We start from the raw sequence: 14960 nt of genomic DNA on the forward strand, positions 1-14960 counted from the left end.
GATGAAATCACTTTATATCATATCAAGTTAAAAGAACCTGCTCCTATATATTATTAAGAAAAGAAAGCGGGTTATCATGATTAGAAAATGGACCTTATGCGCTTCAAAATATCTTTATTAAGATTGCAAGAATTTATTAGAGGTGCACCTGGTGATGATACTATAACCTATGCATTAAGTCAATGCCGCTATTTACAAGTTTTGTGGTACCTTTCATGTCATTGCCATTATGCTAAATAGATCTGGTATATAATATATATTTACCACAGCTATCACAACCCAACCAACATTCAACTTTCAAATTGACTGCTAGATTGAAACTCACCTGCATTAGATAGATGCCGATGATTCTATCATACTAATGAAAATCACAAAGATCGATTTCAACCTTAATACCATCCTATTTTACAACACATATATTTACATTTTCATGGGCTTCTCAGCAACCAAAGACAGATTTGAAGATAAGGAAGTGAAATAATTTAAAGAGCAAAAACATCAGGACAGCCAAGATATGCACAGAAATGGGACACAGCAAAACACCCCAACATGGCACCACAACTACAAGGCCCTCAACAAAGAGAAATTCCAAACTTCTCCCCATTTGGCCATGGTCATGCCCATGGCGTATGGATACATTTATTTTTGATAGTTTCTACTATTTTAACCCATTTATTTCTGTACTTATAGCTCCTTTTTCTTCTTCCATTTCAACCAACACCACAAATTTTGGAAGAAGTACCGTCAGAAAAATGTGGTGCACTTTTTCCTCCATCTTCTGCCTTTCACTTGAACTTGGTTGACACACTGATTTTAGCCTCAGTGAGAGGAGGAGGAAGCAATCCCTTTGAAGATGAGGAAGTTGAGAGTCTCCAATTTAAAGTAGATGAAGGATCCTTCAGAATGAGTGAAGAAACACCCAAAATTTTTACCCACCACGCACTGCCATCCACTCCCATAGTTCTTGTCAAAATCCTGCCAATTGTACAACCATAGATTTCAACTTTCAAAAATTCATAAAAAAAGAAAAAAGAAAAAAAGACAGATCTCCACATCATCTAATTTATTTCTTATTCTTCTTCTACTCTTTGTTCCAATATACTATAAATATATGGCACCAAAAAAAAAAAAAAATAAAAAAAATAATCATTCCAATGATACCAGGGAAAAAAAAAGACTTTCATAATGAGTTATGTCATGTTAACATGGACTAGCCAATGGCCATGCAAAAGAAAGAAACAAGCAAAGAATAAAAAGGAATATATGACAATAAATGAAAGTACTTTCTATGTATTTGAGAGAGACTGAGAGAGAAATAGTACCTTTTTGATGTGTGCAGCTATGGATTTGCAGTCAACCACATCATAGTGATCTAAAGCTTGAGAAGCAGAGGCCATTGCTTGGATTTGCATCTTTAGTGGCATGTCTGTGTCTTCTATCATAGCTTTTCCTTCCAACATCTTCTTCTACTTTTCTTTTCTTTTTCTTTTTTTTTTCTTTTTTTTTTCTCTCTCTCAAAAAAAGAAAAACTCAGTTTGGAATGGGATAAGAGCAATATCTCTCTTTTAACCTTCAAAACCCAGAAAGATTCTCTCTTATCTAACGTGTAAAAAAATGGTACATACTAGATGATCATAGAAGAAACACAGTCTTAAAAAGACAGCTGCCTAGAAGCCTCTCTGTCTTCCAAGTGTATAGGACTCACTAATGAGAATGCCATTTTAATATTCCAACCTTTAGGTCCTCTTTTGTCCTCACCTTGGAGTGCTTTTTGACATTATTCTATACGGATTCATGAAGCATCACAGTCACGAGGATAACGATGGAATATGGATAAAGCCGGTGAGGCTTATAATAAAGCTCGGAATTTTGTTTTGGTTTGTTGTCCAATGAATGGTGTAGGTTGACTATGAATTCAGTGAGACTCGTTTAACCACACTAAACAATAAACATGACCTCTATTTAAGGCTGATGTTATATTCGGATATTTTCAGCATCTACATTCCGTGTGCGATTGACAAAAATTAATTTATTTTGAGCTTATTTTATTTTTTAATTTATTTTTTCTATTATTTATGAGTCTTATTATATTTTTTTGGTACTATTTATAGGTCTCACTATACTATTTCAGCTAATTTTTACTTTTATCTGTAGTACTTTCAGTAAAAAGTTTTTAGTTTCAACAAAATATGCGGATCTTAAACAGATTTTCTATAGTTAAAATTAGACTGTTTTTGTCCTTTTATTTAGTTGTTGAATGGATCTTGCTGTCAAAGGCATACATATTATTCTTATGTAAGTTTGTTGGATCTGAATTCTAAACCAATTTAGGCTATGAACAATCTATTTGTGTATTAAAAATCCACATATTTATGAAGCAGTAAAACATTTTAGTTATGGTTTTGATATTTACTAACCATATAAAAAGAGGCAATGTCCCTACAGTGCAACTATGGTTTGTTTAAGTGGCACTGTACCTATATATAGTAGCTAAAGCGTTTTTGTTTTTTTTTTTTTTTTTGTTTTTTTGTTTTTTTTTTTTTTTGTTTTGTTTTGTTTTTTTTTTTTTTTTTTTTTTCAGTCTTCCATTTGTACTTTTTTTTTATTTATATATAATATTTATAAGAACCCGCATATATATATATATATATATATATATACCAAAAGGGGGGTAAGTTACAGACAAAGGGGGAGAGTGCCGTTTTGGGCAGTCTCAAGGCGGAAGCATAAATAGGTTACAAATGTATTTCTATTACAAGTGTAAACTAGGGGAAGGGAGGAGAGAGCCATTTGTTTACAAAGTATTTCTATTACAAAGTAAAGCTGGAACTTTGAGGTAGTGTATAAACTGGACCTTCCAGGTTTTTTGGACCTGTTGAAGACTGAAGCAAAGGGTTCCTTTTATAGCTGGAGGAAGCCTTGGATTCTTTCAGGAGATTGCGGGAATCACGGAGGGTAAACTGCTTTTACTCTGGGTGAATTTCTTTTCAGCCGAAAGTAAATAGTAACCTCAATGATTCTGTCAGGGTATTGTTTAGTGAACAGTAATGGTCACTGTTCATGAACAGTGTTCTGTCCCTTACTTTTCTGAATAGTGATTCTGCACAGTGTTCTGGTACTATGTGTGAATAGTAGTCTGTCGGCAACTTTACTGGTGCGGGTACTGTTCCTGGAATAGTAATCGGGTTGCAAAGGTGGTTCTTGAGTTATTCTGGGGCTTTTGGAGCTATTCTGGAGCATTCTGGAACTTTCTGAAGAGGCAGGAGAGTTCTTTTCTCCTTCCTTTAATTTCTTGGTATTTAATCAGTATCATGGCTGGATGGGTAACCATCAAAAGGATCCCATGGAGGATCATAATCACAATCATGCTTATGATACTTGGCATATTGATTACAAAAACCACAGTACAGGATAGGTTCATAATCTGCCTTTTGTGTTACTATCTGTCTGGGCTCAATGTAGTCAATTCTTTCAGTATGGAGGGCTGTGAAGTATGGCCTGGTGGTGAATACTGAAATTCTGCCAATATTTCCAACAAAATGATAATTTTGCCATTGCTCATTAGTGACATCTAAAATCTCATTATTGAAGTAACTTCTCCAGCAATCAACGAGAGCATAAGGGTCTTCATAAGAGAGGTAAGAGTCTCCTTCATACCAAGGGCCATTATGGGTGTACCCATTGATGAGTACAAGATGGATCACAGGTTGGACATTCATCCAATTGTTAATGTCCCATTGTGGGAGGGTACTCCAGCATCTGATGGAAACAAAATGACTTTTGATCTCTGAAACAACCTGTTGTATAATCTGGGGAAATTGGTTGATCTGATTATGGCTCGTTAGCTTGATGAGCTTGATAAAGCCATATTCAAACATCTGTGAAAGCCAACTTGGATCTTCTTCAACGGACCAATCTTCATAGTTGATTATTAGGCCGGGGAAGGGATGTTTCTTTTCATAGACCCTGTGGCTGCTTCCAAAGTATTCTTCCCAGGTTGACTGGATGAAGGCATTGTCAATATCATCTGAGTCTTCACCATAAACTAGGAAATGGGTGGTGACCAAAATTCTGAAATGCTTGAACCATAGGTCACATGATTTAGACATAGCCTTGCTTCCCAAGATATGAACTTGTATGTCAGTAGGCAAGTTGGCAACAACACTTCTTAGTTGGTTTTGAGTCTTAAGACTAAACCTAGCATAATTGGTGCCCATAATAGTCGTTTTATCCATTGAATGGATATCCTCTTTACCAAAGAGTTGACTAAAGGAGATTCGGCTTATTTCAATTTCTGCCTCAAGATTTACTAGGTGTATTTCTAGTGCTCTGAGGGTTTTTTGAAAAAGGCGATTGTTGCTTTGGGTAAGGCTCTTTGAAGGTTATCAAGGATAATTCTTATGGAGGGTGGAAGTTCTGTGTACACCCCATTTGTGAATTGGAAATTCCTAGATAAAACTTCTTGTAAGGTGATGGCCACATTACCATTGGAAAATATTATTTTAAATGGAACTTCTTCTTGAAGGGATGTTGCTTCCTTGGGTTCTGTTCCAGAAGAAGCGCCTTCATGCCTTTGATAAGGAAAACCCTGGATGGGAGCTTTTCCTTTGTTCCTGCTTGAAGAAGCCATTTTTCACTTACTAGTGGTACAAGTAAAATGAGATATTTGCTTTTCCTCCTGCCATGTATTAACAAAATGGTTATTTTTAAAAACATTTTTGTTAAAATCATGAGATGTCATGGAGCAAATAATTTTGTGCTGAATGCATGAAATGGGATATGATGAAGGTATATGAAACTGATTGAGGTTCAAAGAATCATCATTTGTGAAGAGAAAGGAAGATACAGAGTGATCAAGGTTCTTTTATTGATTTAGATTTTCTGAAGAAATTTCGGTATTGACAAGGTTAAGGGTCTTGGTGATAGAGACTTCCTGGAGACTGTTGATGTCCTTAGGTTCTGGGCTCCTAAGAAACTTAAACTTGACTGGTTGGCCAAAAGGATGGGTAGTGATTCCTTCACTATCCGTGATGAAAGGATACAAAAGACACATGAAAGGGTTTCCTAAGATGACCCTATCTATCATGTTCTTGACAAGAACAAATGTGGTTTTAAAACACGCATTGTCTTGGCAAACATGTGCTTTTGAGATTTTGAATTCAATCTGCATTTTTCCTCCACTTGCGGAAGTTAACCTTTCTTTGGTTTTCCTGAAGTATTTAGAGGGAGTGATTCCTTCTTGAATGCAATTGAGATCTGCGCCTAAATCTATTAAGGCTACTACCTTAAATTGAAAATCTTTGCTGATGACAATCCTGACTTTGAAGTGCCATTTTTGGAAGTTAATTCTACTGATGGTTTGTAAGAACGACTCATTGGTTGGTTCTTGTTCCATATCTACAGTAGGGTTAACTGTTTCATCTATTTCTTCATCAGAAAGGTTCTGTAATGAGGTGCCTTCCTCATTGCCTTAATGAGAAGTGTTTTCTAATTGTTTGACTCTCTGGTCTATGAGATTGTGATCAACCCTAAGGATGGTTAATTCTTACTTAAGATTTCCCACTTCTGATTTGGTATCCTTAATCTCTTTCTGGAGATCTTGGACAGTTATCTCTTTCTTGGATTTGGTAAACCTATTGTAAATTTTTTCCAAATCAACTTTGGGTTCCTGAATCCTTGGTTTGGATGTACTGGTTTCCTTAACTAGGGTTTTGTAGAACTCACTAAGCCTTTGAGCTTTGGTGACTAGGTCTTCGATCTGTTCTATGAGATCTAAGAGCAATTCTTCTTGCTTAGAAAGAACATTGACAATGTTATTTCTGCAAAATTATCTTTGCATGGGATGGCTTCATCTGGACTACTAGAGGTGCTGGTCGAAACTTTAGGAGAGGATGATGACTGGTAAATCTGACAGATTTCTCGGTTAATAGAACTATTGGGAGACTCACTTTCTGGGTGGTCAAGTTCTAAAATCTTGGAGATATCTTCACTAATTAGGAAGTTGGTAGGGGATTTGGTCTTACCTGGACATTCTTTCTTAAAATGTCATTTTTTTCCACAATTAAAGCATTTTCCTTTTGCTTTAGGTTTGAGGTTTTCTATGGACTTGGAGTTTCCTTTCTTATAGAAATCATCGTTTTTGAACTTCTGTTTTCTATACTGTCTGGAAACTATTTTCTTCCTGTGGAAATCTTTAGAGGTTTCTTTTCCTCTATATTTGGATATCCTTTTCTTAGGAAGGATTGGGGATGAATCTTGAATCTGGTCATCTACTTGGTCTTTCTCCTTTTCATCTTCTGAGGAGGGTCTACTAGAACTACTAGAGAATATGTGAGCTTCTAAGACATTTACTTTAGGTATAATATTTGGTGAAGGGGAGACTGATTTCTTTACTTCTTGTGATAGATTCCTAATACCTGTTGGTTAGTTAGGATTTGCTGGAAGTTTGGTTGTGACACAAGACTTTTTATGCCGTTTGAAATGTTTCTCAAAGTATTCAAAGAAAGGATAATCACTGGACACCTCTTTCATGAATAGTTTCCATTTCTCCAAAACTTCTTCTTTTTGTTCTCTGGTATGGTTGGCTCTATAGGCTTCTCTCTTGGCTCTGTTTCTTTCAAAGTTAAAATCCTTGGTTAAAGCATCTATATCAGGGGTGAACTCTTTCCTTAACACTAAGAGCTGATAGTCATATTCAGTTTCTTGCTGAATAGGATTTCTCATATCAGTTCCTGATGGTGAAAAAGGCTTTTGACTATCCTGACTAGTGCTGTCTTCTTCTTGATCAGCAACTGAGTCTTGCTTGGCTGTGTAACAAGGGGTACTAACTTGGAAATGGGTTTTTACACCTTGGAATTCTGGTTCATGTCCTAGGTCTCTTCTAGATCTGGGAGCTAGGTTTCTAGATGAACTACAATGGGATGAAGGTCTGTCTTTGAGAAAGATAGCTGGCTGCTAAAGGGTTGGCGTAGATCTAATGAGGATCTAGACCTGGTATCCTGGTACAGATCTATTGGAGATCTGGGCCTAGGTTCAACATATTCTAAGGGTGTCCTATACCTAGATTAGTCAAAGCTAAGTCTAACCATTCCATCGGCTAGCTGTTGGACAAAATCTAGATCTGGGTTCCTAACTGGGTTTTGGATCTATAGATGATGATTTTCATTATCTATAGTCCAATGTGCTGGGAATGTGACTTCAGATCATTTCAGCGTTCTGGGTACCTGAACTGTGGATCTAATGTCTGGGGTTTGGATAAGGGTGGTTTCACCAGCCTTTCTCTTGTCTATGGCTTGGATAGACATGTTTGTTCTCATGCACTTATAATACACTCTGTATATAAGGGCAAGTTGTCTGGTTCCATGTAACAGGAGAGTTCCATGGGTTTTGATGTTAAGGGTGAGGACCTTCAAGGTGTGAGGGTCGGTCATCAAGTGCTATAGTGAGATTGGGGAAACAATCAAAATGGATTGGTCCGCCACTCAAACTAGATTCCATGGTGCCTAAGAGGCTGTCATTAAACCTAACATGACGAGTGTCTCTAAGGGCCATAAGGATTGAGTTGTTCAACCCTTCTCTGATCAATGGTTTTACTCCTACTTGGACTAGACTAATATGGAGGAATTTATGATCTTTTTCCCTGTGAGCTTTCACTGCTGTAGGGGATAACAAGTATCATGTTTCATACTCCTTGTTGATGCTATAAACTTGCTCTATAGTCCTAACATGGTAGTTTGTTTTGAAAGTCTTTTTCAAAGACCACGATGATGACTTATAGACCTGGTTTGTGGGTACTTTTGGTATGTTCCAATCTCCTAACTTCTGATCTAGATCTGAAAGCTGGTACGACTCCGAATTTATCATTCCATCATCTTGTGGAATCTCAGGGAGGGATGTACTGCTAGATCTAATGTTGGTGGATGAATCACTCCTTCTAAACATCCTATTCATCATTCTGGATTAAAAGCCTAAGAAATCAATTACAACCTAGACTACCTTTATCTTCCAATTTCTGGATCTAACCTTAGATCTGAAACAGGGTGTTCTCACTGAGACTGATGCCTTCTGTGAATACTGTTACTACTTACTTCCGCTTATTCCTATTCTGGTGTTACAACAACCTTTCCGTACATACCCTAACGCTCTCCTGGCTTGATGGGAATTACTGTTTTGGCTTAGGTTTCAACACACTTAGGCCGTTAGACTTACTGGGCAACAGGTAAACACAGAACCGGATTGATACTTCTCAATACTACACATTTGCAACAAATTTTGGGTAAGAAACAAAGATAGGAAAAAGAAGATAACTAGAAAACAATTGATTAGCTTAAACAGGTAATCACAAGATAATAAAGAGAAAGAATGAACGGGAGGCTCAGCCTACCACCAAAAGAAAGAACAGTAAACACTGACTAAGATGAAATAATAGATGAAGAATGATATGTATGGGAGTGGAAGTGCTATCAGAAAATAGATGTAAAACAAAATAATGTTTGTGAGAGATAACATACTCAAAATAATGTATAACCACAAAATAATGGATAACTATGGCGGTTGAACTGGCCAACTTGACTGAATAAAAACAATAACTTACAACTTACTATCGGCCAAAACTTGGCTCTGATACCAAAAGGGGGGTAAGTTACAAACAAAGGGGGAGAGTGCCGTTCTGGGCAGTCTCAGGGTGGAAGCATAAATAGGTTACAAATATATATCTGTTACAAGTATAAACTAGGGGAAGGGAGGAGAGAGCCATTTGTTTACAAAGTATTTCTATTACAAAGTAAAGCTGGAACTCTGAGGTAGTGTATAAACTGGACCAAGTAACTTCTATAGCAATCGGCAAGAGAGTAAGGGTCTTCATAAGAGAGATAAGAGTCTCCTTCATACCAGGGGCCATTATGGGTGTACCCATTGATGAGTACAAGATGGTGTTCAGGTTGGACAATCATCCAATTGTTAATGTCCCATTGTGGGAGAGTACTCCAGCATCTGATGGAGACAAAAGGACTACAAAAGGGGGGGGGGGTAAGTTACAGACAAAGGGGGAGAGTGCCGTTCTGGGCAGTCTCAGGGCGGAAGCATAAATAGGTTACAAATGTATTTCTGTTACAAGTGTAAACTAGGGGAAGGGAGGAGAGAGCCATTTGTTTACAAAGTATTTCTATTACAAAGTAAAGTTGGAACTCTGAGGTAGTGTATAAACTGGACCTTCTAGGTTTTTTGGACCTGTTCTGGAGCATCCTGGAGCTGTTCCGGAATTTCTGAAGAGGTAGGAGAGTTCTTTTCTTCTGACTCTAATTTCTTAGTTTTAATCAGTATGATGGCCAGATGGGTATCCATCAAAGGGATCCCATGGAGAATCGTAATCATAATTATACTCATGATACTTGGAGTATTGATTACAAAGACCACAGTACAGGATAGGTTCATAATTTGCCTTTTGAGTTACTAACTGTCTGGGCTCAATGTAATCAATTCTTTCAGTATGGAGGGTGGTGGAGTATGGTTTGGTGGTGAATACTGAAATCCTACCAGTATTTCCAACAAAATGATAATTCTGCCATAACTCACTGGTGACATCTATAATCTCATTATTGAAGTAACTTCTCCAGCAATCGGCAAGAGAGTGAGGGTCTTTATAAGAGAGATAAAAGTCTCCTTTATACCAGGGGCCATCATGAGTGTACCTATTGATGAGTACAAGATGGTGTGCAGGTTGGACAATCATCCAATTGTTAATGTCCCATTGTGGGAGAGTACTCCAGCAACAGAACTTCTACCTTTCATAAGAATTATCCTTGATAACCTTCAAAGAGCCTTTACCCAAAGCAACGATCGCCTTTTTCAAAAAACCCTCAGAGCACTAGAAATACACCTAGTAAATCTTGAGGCAAAAATTGAAATAAGCCGAATCTCCTTTAGTCAACTCTTTGGCAAAGAGGATATCCACTCAATGGATAAAACGACTCTTATGGGCACCGATTATGCTAGGTTAAGTCTTAAGACTCAAAACCAGCTAAGAAGTGCTGTTGCCAACTTGCCTACCGACATACAAGTTCGTATCTTGGGAAGCAAGGCTATGTCTGAATCATGTGACCTATGGTTCAAGCATTTCAGAATTTTGGTTACCACCAATTTCCCAGTTTATGGTGAAGACTCAGATGATATTGACAATGCCTTCATCCAGTCAACCTGGGAAGAATACTTTGGAAGCAGCCACAGGGTCTATGAAAAGAAACATCCCTTCCTCGGCCTAATAATCAATTATGAAGATTGGTCCGTTGAAGAAGATCTAAGCTGGCTTTTACAAATGTTTGAATATGGCTTTATCAAGCTCATCAAGCTAACAAGCCATGAACAGATCAACCAGTTCCCCCAGATTGTCCAACAGGTTGTATATATATATTGTTATACTGACACAACAAATTTCATAATATTTTCATAATTATTGAAGTGTCAATTTTTTATAAGTCAAAATTGAATATTCAAATAGTGTGTAAAATACCTATGAACGATTAGACCCTCAATTTACAAATTACCAACACAAGCTTATAATCAAACAATATATATGCGGAATATGAAAATAAGCTAAAACAGAATTGGTAAAACAATCTAAACCAAAATTAATCACAATCACAGCAGTAATTAAAAGGCAAAGATTAAAGGAAAAGAGATGCAAACACAAAGACAACACAACGATATGTTATCGAAGAGGAAACCGAAGTCCTCGGTGAAAAACCTCTCCGCCGTCTTCCAAGCAGTCAATAATCCATTAGAGAATATAGTTGGGATACATGAATAGCAGAAGACCCTCTAAGCCTAATCTACCCAGTGCACCTAAGCACTCCAAGCTTCTTGCTCCAACAAGGTTACGCTGAACCTTGTCTTCTCTAGCTTACCAGATCCCACAATAGCCCATTGCATAAACCAAAATGAATTAGTCCCTTCTGAACTGCTTCCCAAGCACCAAATAACCTCCTCACAGATATGGGTATGGTGAGATAAAGATTTGGCTAATGTACATCTCAAGGATGTATCAATGAAGAGGGTGAGAGTAGAGGAATTTGGAGAATCAAAGGATGAAGATTGTGGATGAGTCAATCTTGTTTTTTTCTAGGGTTTCTCCCTCAAAATTCTTTCTAGAAGTTCTCTACATTTCGTAGGTATAAGGGTATTTATAGTAGAGTGTGTATGGAATGCGAAGAGTCAGTTACAACCAAACAGGGTGTTCTGGGGACTTGAGCTCGCGATTGGAACGAGTCGTGAGTTTGAGTTGCTAGCTAATTGTCTGGCTAAACTGGAAGTTTTGTCCTATAGTGTAATAGTTGGCGTACCCTTCAGCCCCCCTGCATGCTTCACACGTGTGCCACTTCTAATGACTCGCCAGTTGTGAGATCTAGTCGCAAGGCCCTTCTTGAGTGCACACTCTTGAGCTTTTCTTGACACTCTCTCACACACTATCCTTACATGATTCCCACTTAAATACAGGGTTTCTAAATACTGAATTACAAGCAAATAGCAAATTTGGCATAGAATAAAACCAACTAATGATTGAATAAATTCAACCTTACAAAAATAAAATAATAAAATATGAAACTGTGACCTACCACAACTGAAAATAAATGTTTTGTGAAAATGTTGTGACACTTGTTGGGTGAATATATGAAAGCTATGGTACTTTTGATTTGTTCAATATGTATTGTTTATTGCTTTTTTTTGTTTTTGTTTTTTTAGTCATCGATTTATGCTTTTTTTTTTCTATATATAAAAAGAGTGAATAGGCTCATGAATAATGTTATGAATAGTATTTTTGGCTTAGTGACTTGCTTCACCCCCTCCCTTTTTTCTTCAAATTCACCAACTTGGTTTGAGCTTTATTTTTTTTTTTGAGGATATTTATATATTTACTTTATACTTGTAATGTAAGTTTACATTGCATACACACAAAAAAGTAGCAAATATTATATACATTTAATAAACTCTACTGTACACATTTGGTTTATTAAGTCTTTTTTTTTGTTTTTTTTCAAGTTTTGAACAATTGCTACAGTGTCACTTTGGTTTGTTCAAGTGGCACTGTAACTACAGTAGCTACATCACTTTTTTTTTTTTTTTTTTTTAAAGCTTCTGTTTGTACCTTTTTTTTCTTTTAAATATTTATAAGAACCCGTATATATATTATTATATTGACATAATAAATTTCATAATATTTTCATAATTATTGAAGTGTCAATTTCTTATAAGTCAAAACAAAATAATAAAATATGAAACTGTGACTAACTATAACTGAAAATAAATGTTTTGCGAAAATGTTGTGACACTTGTTGGGTGAATATGTAAAAGTTACAGTACTTTTGGTTTGTTCAATCTGTACTGTTCATTGTGCCTTTTTTTTTTTTTATAATTTTTTTTTTTTTTTTTATTTTTAAGTCATCGATTTGTGCTCTTTTTTCTATATATAAAAGAGTGAATAGACTCATAAATAATGTTATGAACAGTATTTTTGGTTTAGTGACTTGCTTTTTTTTCCTTTTTTTTTTTCAAGTTCACCAACTTGGTTTGAGTTTTTTTTTTTTTGAATTTTTTTTAAGGATCTTTATATATTTACTTTGTACTTGTAATATAAGCTTACATTGTATACACATAAAAAGTAGCAATTATTATATACATTTAATAAGCTCTATAGTGCACATTTGGTTTATTGAGTCTTTATCATTTTTTTTATTTATTTTTTTTAAAGTTTTGAACAGTTGCTACAGTGTCACTTTGGTTTGTCAAGTGGTACTGTAGCTACAATAGCTGCAGCGGTTTTTTATTTTTTTAGTCTTCTGTTTGTACTTTTTTTTTTTCCTTTTAAATATTTATAAGAACTCACATATATATTGTTATACTAACATAACAAATTTCATAATATTTTCACAATTATTGGGGTGTCAATTTCTTATAAGTCAAAATAAAATAATAAAATATGAAACTGTGACCAACACAACTAAAAATAAATATTTTGTGAAAATGTTGTGACACTTGTTGGGTGAATGTGTAAAAGTTACAGCACTATTGGTTTGTTCAATATGTACTGTTCATCATTTTTTTTTAGTCATCGATTTGTGCTCTTTTTTCTATATATAAAAGAGCGAATAGACTCATGATTAGTGTTATGAACAGTATTTTTGATTTAGTGACTTGCATTTTTCCTCTTTTTTTATTTATTTCTATTTTTTTTAAGGATTTTTATATGTTTACTTTGTACTTGTAATGTAAGTTTACATTATATACACACAAAAAGTAGCAAATATTATATACATTTAATAAGCTCATAAACAGTGTTATGAACAGTATTTTTGATTTAGTGAGTTGCCTCTTTTCCTTTTTTTATTTTTATTTTTATTTTTATTTTTTATTTTTTATTTCTTCAAGTTCACCATCTTGGTTTAAGCTTTTTTTTTTTTTTTTTTTTTTTTTAAAGGATCTTTATATGTTTACTTTCTACTTGTAATGTAATCTTATATTGTATAAACACAAAAAGTAGCAAATATTATATACATTTGCAAAAAAAAAAATTGTACAAATTTTGCAATGTGTACAACATTTGCCAATTTTTATGTGTTTACAATATAAATTTACATTGTAAGTGCAATGTGTATATATATATATATATATATATATAAAGAGTGAATGGGAAAAGTTACATTAATTTAGCTACAGTAGTTTTGGTTTGTTCAACTTTCACTGTTTTGCTGGCCTTTTTTTTTTTTTGGTGAATGCATAAAGTTGCAGTATATTTGCTATATTATTTTTGGTTTGTCCAATTCACGCCGTTTCAGATTATAATAAAATATTAACATCACAAATTGACACAATATTTTCACAATTGTTAAGGTGTTAATTCATTATAGGTCAAAATAAAATAATAAAATAATAAAATATCATACTAGAACTAGTTACAACTAAAAATAAAAGTATTGTGAAAAAGAAGTGCTATATCCACAATAATTTTCACAACACTTTCATAACAAATCAAATATGGTAAATTGTTATTGGTTCTAATTTAAACTTACCCATGAAACTACTTTTTTGCCTACCAATAACAACTTGTAGTAACCTACTACTTATGATTTGTTGTGAAAATGTCATAGACATAACATTTTTTTGTGTGAAAAATGTTAAGACATCTTGATGTTGTCACAATATTTTCAAAACTGTTGAGCTTTCAATTCTTTACAAGTTTAAATAAAATATAACAAAATTATAAAGGTATTATGAAAATGTTGTGTCATTCTGTTGTGTGTTTAGAAATTTTTTATTGGTTTAATCAACTTTGTTGAGCCAAAATTCACTATTCTACATACAATTTTCTTGGATTGACTTTTTGTATTTATATATTTTTTCTTTACACACTATTTTAAGTAAAAACACATAGTTTTACACACAAAAACAAAAACTTAGGAAATTTTTTTTTTCATCCTTTATGTTTGGGGTAGTTTACAATTCCTCCTTAAACTTTAAAAGCAAGCAATTTTTTCCATAATATTTTGGAAAAGAGCAAATATGTCATATTGTTATTCTTTTAGTTAAACCCTAATGAAAGCTTATGATTTTTAAAATATTTTATTGTGTAATGTCTAAATTACTCCCGCTAAATTTTAACATTCTAAAACTTTTCTTTACGTATATTGAGTTTTAAATGATAAAAATTCTTAGAAAATTAGAATGATGATATTAGGTGCTTTATTTGTTATCTAAAGAATGTTGATTTTCTAGGTTTAAATTTTCAAAACTTATAATTTATCTAATGAAAAATTCGATGACACATGCCTTTTGTTATCTTTTTTATTTATTATTTATTTTTAATTAATTTTTTTTAGCAAAATTCAGTTGTTTATTATTGGAAAATGATGATATTCGTTATTATTCTTAGAAGGTTTTAGAGAGTAGATATATTCTCTTTAGTAAGCAAG

General features: G+C 34.3%; 1 protein-coding gene across 1 annotated transcript; it reads right to left on the bottom strand.

Moving 5' to 3' along the window:
• Positions 1-310: 310 nt before the first annotated feature.
• Positions 311-1707, bottom strand: LOC115988866 (dynein light chain 1, cytoplasmic-like). The gene is made up of 2 exons (XM_031112492.1): positions 1323-1707; positions 311-975 (listed from the first exon to the last, which is right to left on the bottom strand). Exons 1-2 carry the CDS (start codon positions 1458-1460, stop codon positions 820-822), a joined length of 294 nt encoding a protein of 97 aa, XP_030968352.1. The 5' UTR covers positions 1461-1707; the 3' UTR covers positions 311-819.
• Positions 1708-14960: the final 13253 nt, after the last annotated feature.

This window comes from Quercus lobata, chromosome 5 (assembly GCF_001633185.2).
Source record: "Quercus lobata isolate SW786 chromosome 5, ValleyOak3.0 Primary Assembly, whole genome shotgun sequence".
Lineage (NCBI taxonomy): Eukaryota > Viridiplantae > Streptophyta > Magnoliopsida > Fagales > Fagaceae > Quercus > Quercus lobata.